Source organism: Rhamphochromis sp. 'chilingali' (assembly GCF_963969265.1).
Source record: "Rhamphochromis sp. 'chilingali' genome assembly, chromosome: 7".
Lineage (NCBI taxonomy): Eukaryota > Metazoa > Chordata > Actinopteri > Cichliformes > Cichlidae > Rhamphochromis > Rhamphochromis sp. 'chilingali'.
Window position 1 is genome coordinate 25,921,027 of NC_137934.1, and position 15,669 is coordinate 25,936,695.

The 15,669-nt window shown below is 41.6% G+C and overlaps 1 protein-coding gene across 1 annotated transcript; it reads right to left on the minus strand.

Annotated features, from left to right (window-relative positions):
* Nucleotides 1–6,173: 6,173 nt before the first annotated feature.
* LOC308400075 (prohibitin-2-like) lies at nt 6,174–13,739 on the minus strand. The gene is made up of 10 exons (XM_080887574.1): nt 13,589–13,739; nt 12,623–12,755; nt 12,247–12,331; nt 11,185–11,264; nt 10,744–10,928; nt 10,426–10,555; nt 10,146–10,249; nt 9,723–9,800; nt 9,464–9,543; nt 6,174–6,720 (listed from the first exon to the last, which is right to left on the minus strand). Exons 1-10 carry the CDS (start codon nt 13,607–13,609, stop codon nt 6,696–6,698), a joined length of 921 nt encoding a protein of 306 aa, XP_080743700.1. The 5' UTR covers nt 13,610–13,739; the 3' UTR covers nt 6,174–6,695.
* Nucleotides 13,740–15,669: the final 1,930 nt, after the last annotated feature.

The following is a 15,669-nucleotide window of genomic DNA, read 5'->3' on the forward strand; positions in this document are numbered from 1 at the left end:
ATATTACACTACTTCTATTATTATTATTATTATTATTATTATTATTATCATTATTATTATTATCCTTCGGAAGTGAACATGCAATAAGATTTTCTTTGACTTTTTTTAAAGGAATAATGCAATCAGTTTCTCTCAGTACTACATGTATCAATTGTATGTGTAGTGGTTGTTATATATGCTTAGCCTACGTGCCAAGATGTGCCAAGATCGCATTTTATGTTCGTTTTTTTCGTAACTGACTATTGCTTCTATTGTCTTTCTATTTGTTCCCAGTTATAGTACTTCTGTATAAGAATGGGAAAGAGAAAGGCTGGACAAGGTAGCGAGATATAGAGAGGAGGGAGAGGAGGGAGGACGGAAGCTTGGTGGCAGGATTGGAAAGGCGTTATGGATCCAAAGGAGGAGAAAGTGTGAACATATTAATATGAAAATATTCTCTGTGGACAGGGCTGCATTTTTTTTTTTTTTTTTTTTTGGACATTTTCATAATGCGTAGTAGGTTCTTTACTATTAAAGGAAATATTCAATAATCCTAGTAAGACGTTAATACTGGAACTACAAAGTGAAGAAGAACGCTACACTGATTGAATCCGTCCTGTAATCAGGATAGCTTGCATTAAAAATCCCACAGAGGGCTTCGGGGGCTTCCCTCACCAACATGGCGAGTCTTGGAGTCCGTATTGCGTCTTGAATGTTTAACATTTGTCCTGATTGGTTAGCAAACCGGAGTTAACGTAAAACTGACGCTTTGCGCCATGTGAGTGGCTGACAGAGCTGCCAATCACGCAGAGCCGCTTATGAAAGTGTGCGCGCTGTCGGGCAACAGACAAAGACAGGAGCGAATCGGAAGCAGGTGGACGGGCTGTTTCTGAGCTGCTCTCAGGCCTCAGAACTCAAATGAAAGAACCTGAAATAACGCATTTCGTACTTTTAAATTAAAGTTACGTAATGTTTGAACACATTACAGAGCAAACTATGAACCAGTATGTAACAAAAGGAGAGATCCTTAACACACGGTTAAATTCTTTTGTCTTTTTATATCGTCTGTGTCACTTTTCATCAGAGACATCCCAGAGGTCTTGGAGGTGGAGAAGAAATTCCAAATATGAGCGATGGGATGGTTGCAGTGGGCACAGCAATCCTGGAAGAACCAATGTGGTCGATCTCCATCTCTGCTGAGACTGCAGATGCTTGGCTCAGAATTTGGCTTGAACAGCCCATAGGGCCAACCTGGCCTGTATCAACAGTCTGGCTGCTGTTGACAATGTAAAAATAATAATATGGGCAATGTTTTCTTGGATCATTTTAAATACCAACAAATCATTGTTGCTGGTCTTTACTGCCACAACCTACCCTTTTCTAATGACCACCTGAGTGCCCCTCCAAGTCACAATCATGTAAATAGAGAAAACAATAGTACCAAGCATTCTAACCAGTGGGTGGTATGAAGGAGGATGCAATTGATGTTTCTTTCGGAGTAATTAATGTTTGATTTTAATTAGGGCTATAGAGTAATCCATCGATTAACCAAGAAATCACATAAGAAATACTTTTGTCTTATTAATGAGCCTTTGGAAAGCTTCATCAAATACATATTATATAAATAATATACAATGATTACTGTCATATAGATAACAGAAAGCGAGAAAGACCAAGATTGGTGGGTGAGCTCCATTTCCTCACATCAGCAGAGAGAGCGTGGCACACTGTGATGTATAATAATTCAAATATGTCAATAAAAACCGACTCTGCTTTCAAGAAGAAAAATAACACAGGAGGGTTTTTTAGCTCTGATTCTGTCTGGTCTCTAGTTTTTTTCTTGAATTGTGCAGGGCTTGTCTGCATCTTACACTTGGTATACGTGACGTGACCTGAACATAGGACAAGGACTATCAAAATAAAACAGGAAGCACAACAAATAGTCAGACGTGGACGAAGACACACAACCTTAATGCTGGGAACAGGGGGGCATGACTGATTTGGAGAGACAGAGAGGGCACCTGGAACACGGAGTCAGAAACCTAAAGACTAAAAACTATAACATAAGCACAAAAACAATAAAGAGAACCAAAACAATGACTGACACAAAACCAAGGAATATTAACAAAACTCAAAAAGACATGAACACTGGGTCACCACACCCAGGACCATGACAATTCCTCTGCAGATGATCAGTCAGCTGTTTGAAAATCACTCTTTCAACGATTTTTGAGATAAAAAAGAAGCTTGGAGCTTTTTAAGTAATGGTTTAAATACTGCCACCTTTCATGGTCTGTGGTACATAGACAATTATTATAGATAGGCTGATCATATTTAGGACTGAAACTTCATTAATGGTAGGACTTTTATGAGCAGTCTTGTATGAATGGGGTCTGAAAGACACATTGATGGTTTGGAGGACGTAATTACTGAAGTTGACTCAGATCAACTGGAGGAAAACAGTCTAAATGAATATCAACGCTACTGAAAGTAGCTGTACATAATTTTATGTCTGTGAGATGGTTATGAGTAATTTTGTCTCTAACCTCTTAGGACCTGACGTCCACATATGTGGACATCACATTTTGGGTTGTCTAGAACAAAATACTAAATTTTGCTCTACAAGGGCCTGATATCCACTCATGAGGACATACTGCCACTGTTCTATCGACGTTTTAAACGAATGTCTTCATATGTGGATCTCATTTTTCTCAGAAACTAAAATCAGGTAATTCTTTGTTTTTGCATTCATCAGGTCCCAATCAGCCCAAACAGCAAAGAGAAATTAAAAATGCATGCCATGAAAGAGTTCAGGTCTTAGGAGGGTAATGGTGAAAATGATATCTGGGAAGAAGTTCATGAAGTCATTACAAGTTTATGTTAAAAGGATGTTTGTCTCAACAGCGCTCTGGCTACAGCGATGAAGAGAAACTTAGGGTTGTTCTTATTTTCTTCAATCAGTGATGAATAGTAAGATGTTCTGGCTTTGCGAAGGGCTTTCTTATAAAGCAGCAAAGTGTTTCTAAATGATCTTCTACATTTGTGATACGCCATTTTCTCTCCAGCTTACGATTTAGCTGCCAGGGAGTCAGGTACTTCTGATTTTAAAGCTCTATTGTTCACAGGAGCTACAGTATCCAGTGTCATACGTAAAATTATTAACAAGATAATCAACCTCTGTTGGAGTAGTGTTCAGGTAGTGTTGGTACAAGGCATTGAAGAAGATAACTGTGGCTGAAATATATTCTTAAACTGAGTTAAAGCGCTTTGAGAAAGACATCTGTGATGAACTCTACTCCCCACTGCTGTGTGATCCATTCTTGTAAATTCACATGTTATTAGGAAATGATCAGACCAAAGAGGGTTTTCAGGAAACACTGTTAAATGTTCAGTTTCTATGTCATATGCCAGAACAAGATCTTGAGTGTGATTAAAGTGGTGGGTGGGTGCTTTGCCGTTTGCTGATAGAAATGTTGCATTTAAAATTACCTGATGGTTAAAAAACGTGACTCCCTTTATGCTCGCTCGTCTTCTACTAGGGGTTAAAAAAAACAAAACACAGTCCCACTTTAACACCTGACTTCCTGACTTTGAAAACACGGTTCTGACTCTCTCATCTTTTATGCGACATCCCCTGATGATTCATATACAAACAGGACTAACTTTTATGTGTTGCTGTTCCGCAAATTGGTAAAAGTAATGAGCCTGTTTTGAAAATGTAAGGAGTAGAAAGTTGAGATATTTGTTTAAAAATAGTTTTCGTTCCAGCCCAGACCTGAGGAGAGCAGCTGCTGGGCTTTGGGAGGGAATATTGTCCCATTCTCATCTTTCAGAGCACTGCAGCTGTTCAGCAGTCCCTGGTCTCCATTGGCCTTTTTCAGTTGTTCAAAGGTTTGCACTACAGACATGCCAGTTCAGCACCTGGACCTTTCTACTAAAAAGCCATTCTGTTTTCCAAATAGAAATAAACATTTTTATTCTCCTGACTTTAGAGCAGTTTTCCACTTTTCCTCAGTCCATTTTAAATGAGCTTTGATCCAGACAGGATGGCTGTGTATATTTTTTATTTATTTATTTACTGCATATAATTGTACTTTGAATTTGAAAGGTAACAAATGGGTATCAGTGTTCTGCATTTGCTACTAACACATTTACATTGGCTGACTGCACTAATGTTAAAGTTTTACTCATAACTAGCAGCGCATGCATTAATCACTGCTTCACAATTCCAGCCCCTATTTTCAGATACATTTCTACTTCCTTCCTCAAATCTCCTCTCCCTCTTCCACCATCACAGGATTGCTGTAATCCTATTTGAAATGGCGGATGAGACAAACATGGGAGGGAGGGAGAAGTGAGGCGCCGCAGAGGCTGCAGGGAAACCCAGAGTGGAGCTGCAGTGTAAAGTGGAGCTGGACTGACCTAACTGCTTTGAACACGGTTAACTTACTGAGAGTCAGCAACTTCAGCTGTGCCTGTTGAATCAACCGCCCCACAACTGTGAAGCATAAGGATGGATTTTTCCTTTGAATGAAAAAAGCAAAACCATAATGAAATCTAAAGCTTCTTTCTTTCACTGACATTCACTGGTCTTTGAGGGTCGCCACATGGTTGATTTCCAATCCCAGTTAGCATAAAGCTAGTGTAAGATTTAGAGTTTAGCACATTACCTTAAACATCCTAAAAAGTACCTGATGTAACCCAACAGGAGCAACACACCCTGTTAACAGCATCACTGAAAAACTTCACCACAGTGCTGCAAACTAGTTTAGCCTGCAAAACATTTTTTTTTCATGCAAACTTTCAATAGCACAAACTTAAGTTTTGAATGTTTTTTTCCACAAAACAATTCAGCAACACATTGTTTATAGATCTAATATCCAAATATAAACTAAAATAAATTAGAACATTATATGTAAGATTTGCTTTTTCAAATGATAAAGTTTCACTTCCTGAGCAGCCCTTACCTTTGAAAATAATTCATCTTACAGCTTCCTCCATCTCAGTGTCATTTTTCTCAATCACTGGGAAATAGAGCAGCTGTCCATGAGCTAGCAGACACACTTGTGACAAACTGCACAGATGTACTTTATGGTGATGGTTGTTGAGCTCTTTAAAAAGCTGCATCTGAAATTACCTTGCACTAAACCAAGCTGCCATAACTCCCTCTACTGCAAAGTCTAGAGGACACATGAAGTTAAAAAGTGCCAGCAGGGCAAACCACAGATTAAGCCTCCAAATAAATCGTAGGAATTTATTCACGATTAACTTCCACCATTAAAATAAATCGGAGCAGAAAAAGGAAGCGGTTCAATGTCAAGGTCTCCAAGGCCACAACAAAACCTCACTCTTACTAGAAAGTAAAGAAACACCATTCTCAAGATTGAAACCAAAACTCTAAAGAGGCCAAATGGACAGAAGCGCTTGCTGCTCTAGCTTTATATGGGAAACCTGAAAGGAGAAAGTAGCTTTCTTTAAGAAAGGTCAGTGAATGCAACCTTAACCTTCTTCTGGAGCACATCTAGAAAGCAGTATGCTCTCTGCAGCATGTATATGATTGCGTCACCTATTTCCAGATTGGATCTATGTGCAAACTGCTGGTCTCTGGTGGGCATACTCCCACCTTCATCACATGCGATGTCAGGGCAAAACGCCATAAACCTGACTCAGGAATCACACACAGCAGGCTGACACAGATCCATAGAACACACCAGATCCTGCACTGGTGTAGTGCCTCCAGCTGTCCCAACTAGTAATAACAGTCAGTAATACCACAGGAGACATCCATCCATTGAACATTTCCACTTCTCAGGGTCGCGGTCGGGCTGGAGCCAACGCTAGCTAGACAGCCTGTTGGCACTTGGGTATTTTGGTATATACAATTATATTACGTATTAAGCTGTCCTACAACAAACCTTCCAGTAGGCTGTTTGATATTGCATTTTCCTTTATTTTCCTTTTCTTTAACAGTTGTAGTCAAATCTGTGGAGCCTGCATGTTGTTCCAGCACTTGTGTAGATTCTCTCTGACTTCCTCTCACAGTCCCATCACATGCATGAGTTGCGTTTTCTGGCAATCCTAAATTGGCCACAGGTGTGACTATGAGCATGAGCGGTTGTCTGCCTCTCTGTCTTAACCCTGCAGTTAACCTTTGACAGCTGGTTAGTAGAGCGGTGTAACTAATAGAAATGAGAACTTTTCCTAATAAACTTTATTAATGCATAAGATGGTCTGCTAGCAGCAGTGGCTGTATTATAAACTCACACACATGTGTAGATGGAGCTAACATTCTCATGTCATAGCTGTAAAGAGGAAACAGGAACATTTATTGATAAAACATGTAAAACGAACATCGGCAGCCAAACTAGACAAGCGGCTTGGAGACGTTTTAGGCCAATGAGCTCCTCCTGACAGAAGTCTCTGATCTTCTTAAGTATCCATATGTACTGTTGCATAAATCCTTCAACACAAAAGTCTCTGGTAAAACTGGATTTTGATCTTTTCTTCAACAAATCTGTTAGACGTATTCAATGTGGATTTTAATAACGTCCCCTTTATGTATCACTAGACAACTCATTGATGAAAGTCACTCCGACACATGAGAGAATTAAAACAAGAAAAACCATAAAGAAATCAAGTTTCCAGTCATGTACGTTGATTTTTCCAGTAGCACAAAGCAAAATCAACAGCCTCTGCAAGAGCTCGTGTCCTCTTCATCACTTCTTTGCACCCATTGTCAAACTGAAAAACAAGGGAACACCACATTAGCGTACACTGTTATACACAGTTAAACTCAGAGTCACAACTCTGCTGTCGAGCACAACACTGTTCAAATTTCATGTTATCAGGAGTGGAAATAAACTCAGTGGTAAAACGTAGAAATGGAATTTAACAACCTTGTTGAAAAAGCTGAGTCAGAAGAAAAGTGCAACACAGAGCAGAGACCAGATCCTTTAGCGATGAACAGGCAATAAATATTAAACATTTCACTTATTAAATTTAGTTGAACTAAATCTGTATTTACAAAAATAAAGGCACGAGTTTCAGATACGATGCAGATGTGAAGCCCGTTAGCTGTTTTCTTGCTTATGTGTTGTGGACAAAATAGAGACTGAAGAGTGTTCATACATTTTCCAGAGGAAGTAGTTTGTGTTTTTATTTGGTACTATATAAAACTAAGGACTGCTGCCAGTCCTGACCTCTCGTCAAGTTGACTCGAACTGAGTTAAAGGTCATTGTGTGTTATTGCATTTACAAACTTCAGTGTGCATGCTGCCCACCTGCCTGGGTTACGACCAGGGATGGGCAGTAACATTACTGTAATCCAATTACTTATTTCAAGTAGCGAGTAGAGTAAGGGATTACTATTGCAAAAAGGTACTGTAATTGTTGGGCTATAAGCCGCTACTTTTTGCACAAGCTTTGAACCCTGCGGCTTTTAGTCAGGTGCGGCTTTTCTATGGATTGTCCATGATTTTTGTCATATCGTAAGACGATTTGTTTTGTTTGTTCCGCTGTTGTACGGCACTACGTTGCCTGGCGGAAGGGCATGTGATCAGACACACAGTATCGGGGTTCAAGAGTGGTATGTTGGTCACATGCCCATCCGCCAGGCAACGTAGTGCCGTACAAGTAGCGCGAAAAACAAACTTCAAAGTAGCGCTACGCGTTCAGCGGGAGGCATGGATGACGAGCGGCGATAAACTTGCGAAAAGCAAGTTATGCTCAACTCCACCGGTGGAATCTGACAGCGTGGAAAAGTGTGAAAACATCCACGATCACCAACGGATTTCGAAGGGCTGGACTGCTGCATGATGGAGAGGAGGACACCGCCACGGCCCTTCAGAGGGTGTTCGACTCTGACACTGACAACAAAGGAAAGAAGCTGAGAGTGGATGACGAAGCCATCCTGAGCCTGTTCGTTTCCGACACTGGAGAAGAGGACTTTGGTGGTTTTAGTGCGCAGGAAGAAGAGGAAGATGGTGAATGACTGACTTTTCTTCTTGTTAAAGCCGTGTCACTGCACCTGAGCCTAAAAGGTAGTCTGAATCTATTTTTCTGGTGTGCTGTAGGTTACTGTTATGTACTACATTTGTTACTCATTTATGAAGCACAGTACATGTTTCGTACTTGTAATTACCGCTACTTGTACATATACCTAAAAAGTTATGCAAATATGTACCCAGAACTTGTTTTTCAAAATATTAATAAAAGTGATGTCTCCAAACAGCCATCTCTTTCCTGACAATTCCCTTTGTGCATATTCTCTTACATATGATGAGTCAACATTGAAACACCTGCGGCTTTTAGTCAGGTGCGGCTAATGTATGTACAAAACAGGATTTTCCCCTGATTTTAGCTTGTGCGGCTAATATTCAGGTGCGCTCTGTAGTCCGGGAAATACGGTAATTAGATTACTGTTTCTTCCTCATAAGCACGCTGCGTTACTAAACCGCGATTTTGTTTGTGAGAGTGTCTCATGACAATGACGTACGAGCGTGCGACGTGTGAAGATCAACGATGGATAATATAGAGTACGACCATGCACTGTACTTTTGAAAATAAGTCATGAGTAAAGTAATAGGATTACTCTCTTGGAGAAGTAATCAGTAATTAGTAACTAATTTTTATTTTCAACACTGGTGACCACAATAGCCTTTCACAGATGATGGGGTAAAAAGTGCCATGCTTTGGTGGAGAGGTGTGTTTGAGGGGTTTTTGTTTAGAACGGTTTGTTTTTGAAAAGTTACATAAAGACCAGAAGTTTAATAATGTAAAAGCTCATCCGGCTCCCTCATCATTCGTAGGTCACCGCCCGTAAAGCAACTTTGAGCACAGTTTGTGGGGGAAACCATTAGGTGATCGTCACCTGCAAGTTTTGCTAAAATGTTAAAAAGACTCTACGAAGAGCAGCAGCTGAACTGTGGACAGATGGACACTGGAGGCCTCAACATGGCACAAGTCCTTCAGCTGGATGAGCTAAAAAGTAAAGACTGTGCTTTGTTTTATAAACTAATAAAAGTGAATTTAGTGAAGGCAATAATGTTGCAATTGAATTTATGTTGATGCCAGCAGGATATTTTACAGGAAAAGAAACACTGTTTATACTTTCTGTTAAAGTGATGTAGATTAAGACGGAGGTTCACAGGGATCTGGCTGCTTTACTCACTGAAATGTAAAGTGTTGTTTCACTTTGTAACTACTGAGCCATGTGCAGTCTGCTGATTGTGTGCAGATGCCAACAAAACTGAACGTGGGAGTTGAGCTTCAGCCTCCGATCGTTCACAGTCAAGACAAGTGGAAACTAAAAGAGGATGCAGCGTCCTTTGAAGTGATGCAGATGGAAATTAGCTGACAGCGAAATCTGGTACAAAACTGGTAATCTGTGCATGGTCCGAGTAATAAAATGAAACAATGAAGCGATGCAGACATTTGTGTGTTGGTCTGTATGTTTGTGAGGGACAGAGACTGTGGGTAAACCTACTTGTTAAAAAGTGCCTGGTCTTGTAGGTTTAGGACCAAACTGTCAGCATTAAGATACACCTTGTTCTGAGACGATGCCACCTGGAAGCAGACACAGCAATTATTAGTCACCTCCCAATGTTGGGAGTTAAAGTCTACATTTTCACCTCGGGGAGGAATTCTGCTGATTACTCAAAAGCCAGAGCACGCATTTCTGGGATTTTACTGAGTGTCAAGACAAAACAGAAACGAAGCCACAGGCAATGAAGGAGCGTACTGACCGTCTTAGCAATGTTCTGTGCCGCTCGGATTCTCCTCAGCTTCAGGTAACCAGGATTCTTAGTCACTGCTTGGCCGAGCTGAAGGAAACAGTTTGTGTTTAGATTATTAACGACATTCATACAATATGACAAGAAAGGTAGAGAATGATTACTTTTGATTGTTCTCTATGGATATTTACGTTTCTCACAGTTCATTCTCAGCACTTGTTTTGCTGTCTGACTCGGGTTACATACATGTGTGAAACCGTAGAGGTTTCAGGTACAACATCCCGACTTCCAGTTTGCACGGAAAAGACACTCCCATAATAGAGAACAACTTTATTTCTTGGCTGACATGTAACAGCTTCTCAGAAAAACAGCATTTTGTTGTGCAGTAATAACTGCTGCTAACACTGCACCGAGACAACGTCAGTGTCTGCTTACCATTTTAGCAGCTTCAGCCTCTCCTTCAGCCTGGATGATCTTCTGTCGCTGATCTTGTTTGGCTTTCTCCACATAGAACTGGGCCCTCTGGGCCTCTTGCTGAGCTAAACACAAGACAACAGGCGTGGTCAATGCAACCCAAGCAGCCACATTTACTTCAGAGACAATAATGAAAACTATGGCAACAGCATTTTCGCTGTTTGTTGCTCCAGTGATGCTAATGACAGACTGGAGCAGTCTGATTCACTGTTTGATAACACTGTGGTATACTGAGCCTTACCAACTTGCTTAGCTTCCACAGCAGCAGTGTATTGGTTGCTGAAACTCAGCTCAGTAATGGCGACATCATCGAGAATGATGTTGAAGTCTTTCGCCCTTTCAAATAGCTCCCTGCGCACCAGCAGAGACACCTAAACGAGACACAGCAACACAAGTATGATCTGCACTGTGTGTCAGCTTAGTGGAACGACTGAATCTACAGTCGAATCAGCTGAATATTATAGTTACTGTTCTGGATCAACTTATCAATGCTGATTACAGTAACTGGCCAACAGGAAAAACATGAATCCCCCCCAGCAGTGCGAAGGTGCTGCAGTACCTGTGCTCTCTGTGTGATGAGCTGGGAGGCATTGAACTTTGCTACCACAGACTTTAGGATCTCGTTGACAATAGACGGGAGGACTCTCTCATCGTAGTCCTTCCCCAGCCGTTGGTACATGGCTGGCAAGTTGGATGCCATGGGTCTGGACAACACCCGCACTCCAATATTCACCATCTGCAGATCTACAAACAAACATGCACACACCAAAAATGACTGAATGGTTTCTTTGCCACCTCTCCAACAAGTTTTGTTATATTCGCCTTTGTAACTCTGAACTTAAAACAAATCTTTCGCCTCAGTTATTATACTGGCACATCGATACATTCATCAGCAGCTGTCTCAAGCACGAGCTAGATCACTATTACAAATAACAAATAAAGAATCGAGATAGAGAGTGTGTGACAGAGAGAGAGTGAGAAAGCCCCCCATGTTTGTTACCTTTGCTTCCAGTCAAAGAGGAGATTTTTCTGGGTTTAGCTCTGATATCATAGATGATAGGGTACTGGAACCAAGGGATCCTACAAAAGATTTGAAAGTCATAGCAAAGCTGATCAAGATTTCGAAGCATACTCACATTTAAGTTATAAATGACTTAGATATCATGTGCTGTGATCACCTTTAATATTCTTAAGTCATAATCTTTTTTTAAAGGTAATGTCTTGACCTCACCACAGAGCTCACAGCCCATTTCATGTCTTTATTATATTATATTATATTATATTATATTATATTATTAGATGAGTGGCTGAGGCTGAAAAACAACACACATACCATAGGACCCAACACATGCCGATTTGTGGCCACCCACACAGTTTCCGCCATGTTTGGCTGTGGCTCATCTCCTGCACTACGGCAGTACTAAAGCCAATGGTTTTCTTGTAGTTCTTTAAACCAAAGATCTAAAGGCATCAGTACAGCTGGGCCATGAGCCTACACAGAGCTTTGTAGTCACATGCTCTAACTATTTACTGTCACCAGGGGGCAGCATCAAAAATCTCTAGAACCAGCCAAGAAGAGCAAAGTCCAAACCTAAAGCGCTAAAGTAAACCGAGTGTGCTTCTCATCTTCTTCACATTTTTTCCTGCACTTCTCCCCTTTACAGTCAAAGCTGGTGTCCGTTTCTTTTCAGGTACACTTGTCAATCAATCAGCATTTAACCTATGCATAGCAAATGCTGCTGGGCTACGAGCTGTTGGTTTTTTGGAGGACTGCATACAAGGACATCTGTGTAAGTTGCACACACAGAATCCTTCACTCTGCCTAATCATGTACCTCTCAAACAAACATAAAAGTGGTTTGGAAACTGCTTTGGGTGTCATCAGGCAAAATGACTCACAAAAATAATAGTAAAAAGTTGTTTTTTTTTAATGAACTAAGAGTCAGTTTCTCGGGGAATATTCAGGGAGATTTCATTTAATTGTGCTGAGTGCAAAATCTGTATCATTAATAGATTCACATAAATTTATCTAAAATTTATCTTGACACTAGCTGTAACTCTACCTGAAATGTAGCCCTTCAGCCAGAACTGTGTCCATCTGCACCCCTCCGATCCTGTTGAAGATGATGGCTCTGTGACCACCCTCCACTGCTCTCTCACACACACACACACACACACACACACACACACACACACACACACACACACACACACACACACTATATTAGCATGACTGAAGTTGTGAAACCTTGCCTTGTCACCATCTTTAACTCGATCAATAAGTACAGTAGTACAGTTCTAGTACACAGCATGTTATTAACAAAATTCATCATTAAAGTTTCTAAACAGGTCTTCGAATCTATTTCTGTAAATAACCATAGCATTACCCAGGCTGCCACAAATTTAAAGCATGGTCTAAAAATCCCACATTGTGTTTACCTGTGTAGGTGGCTTCTTTAATGCCATATGCCAATGCACCAGCTCCAAGAAGCAGTTTCACTCCTAATCCGGCTCCTCTGCCACCAGATGAGGACATCCGACCAGCCAGATCCCTCAGGTGCTGGATGAACCGCTGCAGTTTGTGTTTGTATGTGGTGGCGAGAGTGCAACAACAAAAATACAATCAGTATCTTGGTGCGGTTTATGTTTATGTCAGGTGTAAAGCTTAATTTTTCTGATTTATCATTTAGCTGATGGAGCTATGATGGTGCAGTGGTTAGCACCATCACCTCACAGTACCAAGGTTGTGGATTTGAACTTAAGGCTCTGTGCGTGGAGTCCGCATGTTCTCCTCCCACAGCCTAAACACATGCATGCCAGCCGGGTTATTCATACACATGGATGTGGACATGAATATTGGCTGTGTCTGTGTTAGCTCTGTGATGTATGTGGGACCTGTCCACGGTGGATCACTGCCTTCCGCCCACTGTTAGCTGGCATTGGCATGTTTAGGTAGTTAAGAAAAACGATGAATGCTTGAAAACCATATGTGGTAGTAGAGAAGAAACCCGCTATCCTTAAGCAGAAACAAGGTCTAACAGTAGCTTGCCGGCAGGTTTGCCTGTATAGCCCAGTTCAGGTTACTCTACTAACAGAAGGTCAGCTACATGTAATCTCATGATATTGCCTACAGTGTGAAACATCTGCCTCACAGCGAAAGGTCGCCCTGTCCCACTATCTCCTGCCCTCACCTGTATCGCGTAAAGCCTACTAGATCACATACAGCAGTTGTCGCTGCTAACCGAGCTGTTAGTGAACTACAACGAAACTAGCAAAGCTGCTCAATCTGATGGAGCATGCTAACTTAGCCTCGTCACCAGTCACATTAGTGCCAGATAAACATGTCGCACAACAATAAAGATCATGCTGTCTTCATTCAAAACCAGTCACATTTCAAACACTTACATTCGGCTCCTTATTCGCCATGTTTTAAACGTCAAAGCCCAAGGTCGACACAGATGGAACCCCTCCGCGTGGGCCGCAAACTACACTGGGACATGTAGTCCCCTTTTTCTTCGGCATTTCACGTCATAAAAGCATTCTCACAGAAGTAATGCTGCCCCCTGGAGGTCTCTGTTAGCCTCCAAAATCCAGCCGTCATCTACAGGGTGGGCCATTTATATGGACACACCGTAATAACATGGGAATGGTTGGTGATATTAAAGTCCTGTTTGTGGCACATTAGTATATGTGAGGGGGCAAACTCCTCAAGATGAGTGGTGACCATGGTGGCCATTTAGAAGCCGGCCATCTTGGATACAACGGTTTTTTTTAATAGGAAGAGGGCCATGTGACACATCAAACTTATTGGTAATGTCACAAGAAAAACAATGGTGTGCTTGGTTTCAACGTAACTTTATTCTTTCATGAGTTATTTACAAGTTTCTCTTTGTTCACAGCCATTGACATGTCGAAGAGGTTAACACGTGAGGAGCGGATCGAAATTGTGTTGATATCTGGTGAACACAGTAACCGGGTCATTGCAGCAGATTTCAATGCAAGACACCCTACGAGACCACCCATCTCCCATGCTACAGTTAGCAAACTGCTTGCTAAGTTTCGTGAAACTGGTTCAGTGTTGGATTTGCCAGAATGTGGACGCAAGAAAACTGTCACTAATGAAGAAACATCAGTGGCTGTCCTAGCTTCATTCAGCAAGAGCCCACAGCGTAGCACTCGCCGCATGTCACTGGAGAGTGGCATTAGTCGAACATCCCTTCGGCAGATATTAGCTACTCACAAATGGCACCCTTACAAACTCCAGCTACTGCAGCATCTCAATGAGGATGACCCAGATCGGTGCACAGAATTTGCAGAACGGGCAAAACAAAAACTGGAACAGGACCCTCAGTTCACGCAGAAGATTTTGTTCAGTGATGAGGCAAACTTTTATGTGAATGGTGAAGTTAACAAACAAAACCACCGCTATTGGTCTGACACTAACCCACATTGGATGGATCCCTCCAAGACTGTTGGAACAACAAAAGTGATGGTTTGGTGTGGTATATGGGGTACAACGATAGTGGGTCCATTCTTCATCAATGGAAACCTCAAGGTCACTGGATATTTGAAATTGCTACATGATGATGCGTTTCCCTCTTTATGCACTGAAGCTGGCACGTTCCCTGAGTTTTTCCAGCAAGATGGTGCACCACCACATTATGGGTGCCAGGTCCGAGCATTCCTAGATGAACAGTTTCCTGGAAAGTGGATTGGTCATCGTGGGCCAGTTGAATGGCCCCCAAGGTCTCCCGATCTGACCCCCTTAGACTTTTATCTTTGGAGTCATCTGAAGGCAATTGTCTATGGTGTGAAGATACGAGATGTGCAGCACCTGAAACTACAGATACCGGATGCCTGTGCTGGCATTTCTCCTGCGGTGTTGCTATCAGTGTGTGAAGAGTAGGAGAGGAGGGTTGCATTGACAATCCAACACAATGGGCAGCACAGTGAACACATTCTATAAGTGGTCAGAAACTTGTAAATAACTCATGAAAGAATAAAGTTACGTTGAAACCAAGCACACCATTGTTTTTCTTGTGACATTACCAATAAGTTTGATGTGTCACATGACCCTCTTCCTATTGAAAAAACAAAAGTTGTATCCAAGATGGCCGGCTTCTAAATGGCCACCATGGTCACCACCCATCTTGAGGAGTTTGCCCCCTCACATATACTAATGTGCCACAAACAGGACTTTAATATCACCAACCATTCCCATGTTATTACGGTGTATCCATATAAATGGCCCACCCTGTAGAATTTACCCAAACAGTGTTTGAGTTTCTTCTGCTTGCTATGTGATTATTTTTTGTCTTTTATCCCAGTGGATCATCTCACCCTGTCCCTAGCATGTGCTTTTTCCTCTCAGCTCCATCTTCATCATCCTTTATCTGATATATCCACTCTCCCTCCTCTGCACATGTCCAAACCATCTCAACCTCATCTCTCTCACTTTTTCTCCAAACTGCTCAGCCTGAGCTGTC